The sequence below is a fragment of the Eucyclogobius newberryi genome, unplaced genomic scaffold, assembly GCF_026437365.1.
Source record: "Eucyclogobius newberryi isolate DKJ021-1_F unplaced genomic scaffold, fEucNew1.0.hap1 SCAF_6, whole genome shotgun sequence".
Lineage (NCBI taxonomy): Eukaryota > Metazoa > Chordata > Actinopteri > Gobiiformes > Gobiidae > Eucyclogobius > Eucyclogobius newberryi.
In genome coordinates, this window is record NW_027316278.1 from 28,185,790 (window position 1) to 28,196,315 (window position 10,526).

A 10,526-nucleotide genomic window follows, 5' to 3' on the forward strand; every position below is an offset into this window, starting at 1 on the left:
TTCGGTCTCGTTTTGATTACAGACTATTTAATATTCTAAATTAGCATTTCTCCAGGACAACAATTGTAAATTTTTTGACACATTGTATGACAAAATTGTAAAAGAAGCTCTGTTGTGCGATATGGGTAATTATAAAAACATTTCATCCATACAATGTCCCTCTGATCGGACACATTTTAACTTGAAGTAGTCACATTGTCCATTCAACACCAGACGAGGACACTATGGCAAACGGGTCGCTACAAACGTACTTGTATCTCAGTATTACAGCTGAAGGGGCGGGCGGGGCATCTGGGTTTATTGAAGCTGCATGTTTCTAGGTGCTAGGTGCCAGTGCCTGTCGCAGAGCCGTGATCCTGGGCTGCAGAGTGTGGGCGTGGCCTCCTCCGCCGACGCTGATCTCCAGTGAGCTGAGAACACACGCTGCTTCATCTGTGAGGCCAGACCGCTCCACCACCTGCACAACAACAACAACAACAACAACAACACTCGCCTCAGTTTGTGCACTTCAGCATTTTTGTTGTAAATCTGTGATGATGTAAAAAGGCTAGATGTGAATTAGCTGGAGAGACGAAGGTAAAAAAAAGTCTAAAAAAACTCATTTTCAGTCTGTACAGTAAGAGATTTGTGTTAAAGGTGCACTAAAGCACCGCTTGCCTCAGAAAAACATCACAAAAAAATGGATGACACAAACTAAAACGACTGGACTGACTTATATATATATATATATATATATATATATATATATATATATATATATTATGACATGTATTGAGAAAATTACATTTGGACTAAAAATGACTAGATATGGTGGACTACGTGTTTGATGCCATCTTTCTCTCTGTTTTCCTTGTTCTGTTTATAAAGCAATATACATCCTTACAGTCCTCATTTCAGACTACAACAACGTTTTATTCTAATGCTTGAAGTGCAGAAAACTCCTGTTACATCACATAGGTTTTTTCTTTATACCGTGATGGTAATTAGGCATTAAAATCCAATTAAAGTTCTCTCTTATCTTTGTTTCACTGACCTAAAGTGCAAATTATCATCTTATTGAGTCCAAAACCCATAAATTGTAAATATTCTGATAAAAATCTATCTATTTCCTGATGTTGTTCTCATTCTCTTTCCTGTTTGGCGAGTTCTAAATCCAAACTGTAGCGCTCCTTATATGGACTCCTCCGTCACAGGAAGTAGACTTGACCTGTGCTGTTGTCAGGGGGCGTAATAACTGTGAGGCACAGCAGAGCGGCGCTGCACCATGTGGGATCAGGACCAGCCCATCCACGGATCTGACCTGTAACTCAACCACATTATGTCACCTGCCATGGCCGGTTACATATCAATATTTTCATAAAAATCCCCTACATTGTCCTCAAATGTCAAATAAACATATTAGATTCTAGAACTACGCCCTCCATGATCTGAAGTGTCATTCCAGGCTCTGTTGTGCTTGTATTACAGTCTTAAATCAGGGCAAGTGCATGTTACATCACCTTTAAAACTAAGACTAATGCTAATCGCTGATGAAGAAGACTCGCCTTGTTTACCGTGAGTAAAATCCCCGTTGATCCACTCAGAGGAAGAGGAGAAAAGACGGCAGAGCTGAGTAAGAGCCGGAGGATCGATACAGGAGCTGGTGATGGCTGCTGCGGCTGTGGTGACAGAAGAGCTGCCAATATCTGGCACCCATCGGCCGGAGGAGCCGCGAAGAGGCCGCGCACGCGTCCCCACGCTTCTCTGCAGACGACCTGCACGCCCACCAGCACGTCAATAAAACCCACCGCAAACACTTTGACAAGTACCAGTGTTCTTTCACATGTTCAAGAGTGTTTGAAATGTGCTCCGTCAGCTCCATATGGATGCGAAAATGTAGCAAATCTTATCGCATTTGAAATAATTGGTCACAACAACAATGTGTCTGATCTACTTTTAGCGGGCGAGTCACAAATCCAGAATAACCTATTAAAAACTAAATAATGGATGAGTGTTTTGAGCAGACAGTGGTAAAGAGACACTGCTCCACACCAGGACGGGGAGGAGGAGGGGGAGAGAGAGAGAGGGAGGGAGAGGGAGGTGAAAGGCCCGATGTAGTATTGATTCTTCACTAAGTGTCTGGACAGGCCGTCTGACTTTCGGGCTCTCCGTCTCCCTCTCGTCGCCCTGGGAGACCTCTGCCATTATCTCAACTATTGCCATGCAGGAGTTTGTCGGGGCACAGATTTGTAATGCGCGCCTCATGAGCGAACAAGAGTGAAAGTATTGATAAATGAAGTCAAAATGTAAATATCAATGTTAATGATGTTGTTCTAGTTCAGCTGACGGTACAAAATGTATTAAAATGACACAAATTATGCATTATTTGTTTTGTTATTGGCCTTTAAACATGCTCTAGAGGAATTTTGCTTGAACTTAAACCAACCAGGCGTTTCCTCGTCAGGATGTGTGTTAGAACTCCATCTACTGGCAGCAGAGGGAATTACCACAGGGAAATATAAGATAAACTAAGCCGCTAAATATACGTCTATCTGAACAAAATAGTTGCCAGACAGACGTGAAAAGGGCCACACTCACCTGCATTTGATCCCTGTGGTGCCCCCTGTTGGTGGGGTGGTGGTAGAAGGTCAGCAGCCACAGGAAAGGGTCACAGTCGGTGTCTTTTGAGGCGACCAGGAGCTGCAGAGCCACATCCACCCAGTGAGAGCAGCCGACCAGCAGGAACCAGGCCTCGAACACCAGCGGGAGGCCCCTGTGGAACACAACGCTTACTGCTTTGAAATAATATCCTTCAACAACAAAATCTGCACCATTTCTTGGCAATCTTGAGTGTCCAGAAAGGCGCCGTATGAATGAAAGGTATTATTTGTATTGTGAAATGGCTTGGTGGTCCTACCTGGAGAGGGTTTTGTTTTCTCCTCTCATTGGCTAAGTTCAAACGCAAACCAAAATCCGAAAATCTGATTTCTGGACCTTTAATATTATCTAAATGACAAGCAAACTGCAAAACCTGATGTGAGTCAGGGACCAGAAAGAACTCAAGAGAATGTGCTGTTTGCATATAATTTTCATAATCTTTTAACTGCAAAAATCTAATAATCAGATTTTTGAATGAGTGACAAAACTTTTATATTTGCATCTTTCCTTTGAAAATAGCAGCTGCCAGATGTTGGTATTTATTTAAGGTTATATCGGTCCAATTACATCACAGATAAACTATAGCTCAGATGTTACGTCCAGATAGATACTCCCCAAATACTTTTTTTTACTCTTACTCGACTCATTTCTTAAACCACTACTCTTTAGTACCTCTGCTTGAGTAATATCATTTTGGGCTCTAAGGTCCAGATCTGGAGCTCAGTCCCTGTCGCTCACAGCTCCTGACAGTTTGTCCCTGCCCTAGAGCTGCGACAAATACAAGTTTTAAAGTCTTTTTCCTCTTATTGATCGACCTTCTGAACATCCTGAAGCAACAGACTTTAAAATCAGTGACATTTAGTGCAAAATAGTCCAAATGTACTCTCTGAACTCTGCTCCAAACCCCATGCTTTTACAGACACAATAAAGCTCTGGGTTAATATTCCGTTTATCGTGCAGCTCTCGTCCGGTAGATGTTAAAATGCAGATGTCTCCATGACGTCACCTCATCAGGGATCGTGTGTTCCCCCCTCGTCCCCAGCCGGCCCCGGACCACAGCTCTGACTGGAAACGAGCCTCGAGTCTCTCCCCCTCCCCTCTCTCCTCCTCCTCCCCCCGCAGCCGCCGATCGAGTCTAGACCTGGATGCGAGCGAGGGATCGGATCTCGCTCGGATTCCTCCCCACGCCGTCATTAGTCCTCTCGGCTCTGAGCGCGATCCGCAGCAGAGCTCGGCGGGGCCCTGGCAGCTGCCTCTTCACTTGAGGGCAACGCGGCTCGCTGCTTTTCCCCACCGCTGGCTCGCCGTGTTATGGGGGGGTTATGGGGGGGATAATGGGCCCTGTTCAGAGCGCAGCTGGAGGGGCTCGTCACCCGCTCCTCTCTCCTCCGCTGCCTTCATCTGCGTCGCTCAGACAAAACCGGGCGATTCTGTCCCGTTTTATGCTAATATCAGAGCATGTCATAGAAGATGGTTCATAAAGGCAACGTGTCATGCTGCCGTTTAGTTAGAAACAAAAAGGTGGGCAGTACTCAGTTACATTAAAGTAGGTCTACATTAGGGCTGTAATATACGGACATTGTTGGATATAAATGGCTTTTTGCGATGAGTTCAGCATAAACTATACAGACTATTAATCTATTTGGTTTCACAAACAAAAAGCACATTTCTTTCTCCAACATCTGACTTTCCAAACCACAGAGAATTGGCTGTGGAACTTTCCATTGATTGCCCAGCTCCAAGTGGCAAACGCTTAATGTTGACTATATTAAATAGCTTTTTCTTGCACCGCTCTTTCGATATGATTTATTTATATTTTCATTTTTGTGTCCATCTTTTGAAAATACCAGATTTGAAGCATTCGTTATTTTGTTTGCCTTTTCAATTTCATCATCTTAACATTACAAATCTGATTTTATGTCCAGACAGTGACTCATTCTTTGGACCACTACTACATGTGACACCTGTGGATTATTATTTTATATTTTGGATGCAACATTGATCTAAAATGATTTAATACAAAAAAACGCGCACTGTTTTGTACCTGCTCCTTTACAGTAGGTCAGCATCATCACTACAAAGCCTTCTCCTGGGACCAGGCTCACAGACCCAAATATGGACAGCTACAGTTCATAGAGAGAGGCAGATTTATGAAAAGAGTAAGTGCCAAAATGGCTCCGCAATGCCGCTGAATTCTACGTGTATTACAGTTTAAGACAAATAAATTGCAGGATGACGTAGCCGTTTGTCGGAGATCCAGGAAAGCATTTTTGGCCGTCAGTCTTGAATGCCAGAAAATGAAGAAACATGCATGAATCACTCTGAATACAACTTTGAGCTAAGTGAGACGAGAAAACAATTATAACACGGTTAAAAGCTCTTAAAAGCCAATTTAGCATCATACGTCTCCTTTAACTGCATTGATCTTTGAGTCTTGAACTCAGGGTTGGGGATTAATTATGAATGAAAGTGCAAAATACCATAAATTAGAGACTTTTGAGGCAAAAGTAATGTCTGCACTTTGGGTAAAACAAGGCTGTTAAACATCACTATCTGCTCTGGCCTCATTCATGCACGTCGCTCATGGAAGTACTTATGTGTCGATACGTGTCGACAAGGACAATAAGGCTGGAAACTAATGTGACAATGTCAGAAATGATGACAATGTTATTTTAGTTGTTACATAGAGTCATGTTCAAATTCATTGCACTTTGAGTTAAAATCCATGTCACCAAGTAACACAAGTAATTGCTATTCTTCATCTGAAGGCAGAACTAAGTAACATTTTCGCCTTATTGTAATCTTTGTAATGTGATGGTTAAATATGTATTTTCGGGGTGTTTGAACGGTCGGTCGTCGCCCCCTGCTGTCTCTGGGTGGAAAACCAGCCTTGCGACCCGAAGATATCTCAGCTGAGAAACCCTGACACTTTTTTATATCGGGTGATGTGAAATGTTTTTGTATGTGATTCTACTGTCTTATTATGATAAAGAAAGAGAGAACAAACAAAAAAGCAGCAGGGGGAGCTTCATCTTCAGAGTTACTAAAGTTCTGCTTTAAACATTCTCAATCCACAAAAAATATATTCTAAATGAGGTCAGTGTTTTTGCTGCCATCTCCGTCTATCGCTATGAAATGCCACTTTAACAATACTCAACCAATACTATTCACGCACTGTTCACTTTCTGCACTATTTCCAACCATCTATACATTAATGTGTAAATATCTGTGTGAATACTGAGACCAAGCTGATTTTTTTACCTTATTTTATGAGTAAGTAAGTAAGTTCTTAATTTATGCATGCCATATTTGACTCTTATTATCATTATCTTATTCATTGTTTTATGTTGCACCTTAACACAGAAACAAGTTCCTATGTTTGCTTGATTGGAGGACGAGTCAGAACAGTGGCAGCAATTACACGTGCGCTCAAGCTTTAACCTTGAACGTTTTTTTAAAATCATATGCACACTGCAAAACCATCGTATTTCTTTCTGATCGCGTTCCCTCGGATTACGCGCATCAAATTTTGCGCTTTGCTAGTCATTTAAATAATCTCGGATGTCCAGAAATAAAATAATAATCAGACTTGGGTGTGCAGGCGCAAACGGAGGCACTGGTCCGTACGATGGAATGGAAACGTCTTTGTGGTTAACAGACAAATGAAGGGCTCGGTCCAATAATGTATCACGAGATGAATAACACGCGCTCTCCTTTGGGCCTGTTAACTGTTGTAGAAAGTCTTGTGTTAAAGAGTATGCTAATTTTGGAGCCATTTTCTCCTTTGTCTGCCGTCTCTTTCCCTTTCACTCTCAGCAGACTGGTTAACAATTGCCTCGTGCCCACCTCTGCCTGGCCCGGCTAATAGTCTCTAATGAGTGCTCGGAGACGCCGGGGCAGAGTACGAGGAGCTGGAGCAATTGGAGACGTCAAACCAACATCAAGATCGGCCGATGCGGATAACCTGAAAATAAAATAACACGTTTTCTCAGCTTTCCAACCTGTTAGTCGCGTCTCGGGCCTCTTCATCCTCCTCCTCTTCCTGCTCCGCCAGTCTCCGTAATGAGCCACTAAGCCATTTGACATGGTCTCGCCAAGCGTCTTCAGGCATCTCTGAAAGGTACATTTAATATGAGATAAGACAAAATAAGATAAGGAAACATTTTTTGTCCCACAATGGGGAAATTACAGTGTTGCAACAAACATTAGGTTCAGAAACAGATTAGACACAGAAGTAAATAATAAAACAGATAACTTATAAAAACACTTATAAAAACACTCTTTGCAGTATTGCACATGATTATGACAGTATTGCACATGATAACAACAATATTGCACATGATTATGGCAGTATTGCACATGATTATGGCGGTATTGCAGTATTGCACATGATTATGACAGTATTGCACATGATAACAACAATATTGCACATGATAACAACAATATTGCACATGATTATGGCAGTATTGCACATGATTATGGCGGTATTGCAGTATTGCACATGATTATGGCAGTATTGCAGTATTGCACATGATTATGGCAGTATTGCACATGATTATGGCGGTATTGCACATGACAGTATTACACATGATTATGACAGTATTGCAGTATTGCACATGATTATTGCACATGATTATGACAGTATTGCAGTATTGCACATGATTATGACAGTATTGCACATGATTATGGCGGTATTGCACATGATTATGACAGTATTGCACATGATTATGGCGGTATTGCACATGATTATGACAGTATTGCACATGATTATGACAGTATTGCAGTATTGCACATGATTATTGCACATGATTATGACAGTATTGCACATGATTATGGCGGTATTGCACATGATTATGACAGTATTGCACATGATTATCGCACATGATTATGGCAGTATTGCACATGATTATGGCAGTATTGCACATGATTATGGCGGTATTGCACATGATTATGACAGTATTGCACATGATTATGACAGTATTGCACATGATTATTGCACATGATTATGACAGTATTGCAGTATTGCACATGATTATGACAGTATTGCACATGATTATGGCGGTATTGCACATGATTATGACAGTATTGCACATGATTATGGCGGTATTGCACATGATTATGACAGTATTGCACATGATTATGACAGTATTGCAGTATTGCACATGATTATTGCACATGATTATGACAGTATTGCACATGATTATGGCGGTATTGCACATGATTATGACAGTATTGCACATGATTATCGCACATGATTATGGCAGTATTGCACATGATTATGGCAGTATTGCACATGATTATGGCGGTATTGCACATGATTATGGCGGTATTGCACATGATTATGACAGTATTGCACATGATTATCGCACATGATTATGGCAGTATTGCACATGATTATGGCAGTATTGCACATGATTATGAAGCTGAATGACACATGTTTGTTGTAGAGTCTGACAGCAGCAGAATGAAAACCTCTCCTTCCCACAGCGAGGGTGGATATATTTAAATATATATTGGACAAAACGTATACATCTTGCATTGTGGTCAAAGATGATTTTTATCAAAGCTTAATACGGTTACAAAACCAGCACTTACTTTTTCCATTAGGTAACATGCCACAGTTTTAACAATGCTAAACAGAGGTTAATCCACCACAACTCATGATAAAAAGTCAAACGTTACAGTGTTTCCGACAAGTCTCTGGGCCTGCAGCACAAACACGGGCAGTAATTATTAACCCCGCTGTCTGGCCGGGCTCCAGCGTGGCCCTAAACGGCTTCGTTCACGTTCACGTAATGACGGGCTGTGCTCCGGCGTGGCCCTGCATTCACCCACCGCAAATCACTCCAAAACTATTCAAGACTGTATACCCGCCAACAATTGTGTGTTCAAACTGCATTTAGGTGACGCACATGGTCCTGAATGGTTGCTATGGGTGCGATAATGCCCTCTGCTCGAGAGAGGAGGAAATACATGTCGATGGCCGGTCTTTGTGCATTTCAATAACAGCGGAGAAAAAGATGGAATATTTGGTATCCAACTGTGTTGTGTACTTTATATAATATACTTTTTGGCACAATAATAGCAGTTAATGTAAAACAAACATCTATATGCCCTCATTTACTCATCAAACTAGCAGTTAATGTAAAACAAACATCTATATGCCCTCATTTACTCATCAAACTAGCAGTTAATGTAAAACAAACATCTATATGCCCTCATTTACTCATCAAACTCTGCAACGACTAACTAAAGAAAAGTATGAATATTTTCTGTTGTTGCATACCCTGCAGCGTATATGTAAAACTATAATTATTATTGTGAATATTTATCCAGGTCTTAATGTATGTGATCTTATGGCTAAAATAGAGGCATGAGTCACATTTCACTCATGCCAAATGTCAACAGTGTCGCATCATACCAGGTTTTTCATCTTGTTTTGTGAGACTTGTAATTAAACCTTGGTCACAGCAGAAGTTCAGATGGAAAAGAAGATTCCACAGATGCCAATTATTCTTCAAAAACACGGGCAGCCAGCTCACACGTGCAGAGTCACCGCAGATCTTATCAGTAACTTGGCCCTGTGGCACCATTTGCTTGTGAGATAATGCCGTACTGTGGAACATTCTAATCCAGGCAAGCTATTAGAACTCCATGAAGACAAGCAGGTAGAGAACCTGAATTATACAGACATTATACAGAGCACAACAGAGACATTATACAGAGTTATACAAGGCCAGCAGCTCACTAGACAGGACTCAAAGTGTGCAGATCACAGTAAGGCAACAAAGTCGCATTTTTTCATAGTTTTGGCCAGGGTGTGACTTATATGTGATATTATTTGTTATTTTCACACTGACAACCATAAGAGGGCGCTCTAGGCTCTAGGCGATGCAGAAGAAGAATTTGCACTTCCTCTACCTCTGGAGTTTGTGGAGTTGTTTAGAAGTGACACAGAGGAAGAAGAATTCAGTGGATTTAGTGATTTGGGGTAATACTGATGCTTTGGTAAACTTGTTAGCATGTTCTTTATGCTATAGTTATCTGAATAACTGTTAATATGTTACGTTAACATACCAGACACTTACCACAGTTCATTATCTGTGCCTCATGTAGCTGAAGGTGTTACGTTAGCATACGTACACCTATTCATAATGTTCTCTCATCTGTTATTATTTTAAATTGCATTTTAAGATTAAATGTCTGTTCTTGGTCTTGGATTTGATCAAATAAATAAACCACACACTGTTTTCATTGAAGAGTGGACATAAGTGAAGGACTATGAAAGTGTCACGTGAGAACAAACGCACAGAGATGCGAGGCAGGGTCAGGGTTCTAAAAAGGTGGTAAATGTGATCACAAGCGACATATCCTGTATATCGAACCGGTTTTACAGCTGCAACCCGACAGTGGTGACAGAAGTCGCACCGACACCGCAAACAAGACGAGAGTCACAGATATTGACTGGACTTCAAACTTGTGAAGAGGCAAATCAGACTTAAAACCAGGCAAAATATCCTCGAGAGGGGAACCTACAGGACATTATACTTGATAATAGTAATAGTCATGACTCATGATGAAGACACCCTTGTAATAAATTAACGTCAATTATTGATGGGCTTTTTTTTTTTTTACTGTGGCAGGAAAGGGTTGTTTACCCAAAGTTAAAGAATACTAGAAGGCCAGTGTCTCACAATAGGAGGCTTTGTGCTTTGTGCCACGTCCCAGGCGAGTGTGGACCACCACTGACCTGACGGCGGGGTCAGCAGGGGCAGCAGCACACACCGAGGGGCTTGTGGGAAATACGCCTTCAAAGGGACGCGCTTCTGAAACAACAGCACATTTATCACTTAAGATAAGACTCGACATCAGACACATTGACGTAGTCC

At 41.5% G+C, this 10,526-nt stretch overlaps 1 protein-coding gene across 1 annotated transcript in view; it reads right to left on the reverse strand.

Moving 5' to 3' along the window:
• Positions 1–309: 309 nt before the first annotated feature.
• fancc (FA complementation group C) overlaps positions 310–10,526 on the reverse strand; it is a 40,334-nt gene continuing 30,117 nt past the window's right edge. Inside the window, exons 11-15 of the mRNA XM_072433924.1 lie at positions 10,388–10,463; positions 6,639–6,750; positions 2,578–2,752; positions 1,554–1,754; positions 310–457 (exon numbers count right to left, since the gene is read on the reverse strand). Of these exons, the coding sequence (XP_072290025.1) occupies positions 317–457; positions 1,554–1,754; positions 2,578–2,752; positions 6,639–6,750; positions 10,388–10,463 (705 nt within the window). The 3' untranslated portion in view covers positions 310–316. The remainder of the gene's footprint in view (positions 458–1,553; positions 1,755–2,577; positions 2,753–6,638; positions 6,751–10,387; positions 10,464–10,526) is intronic.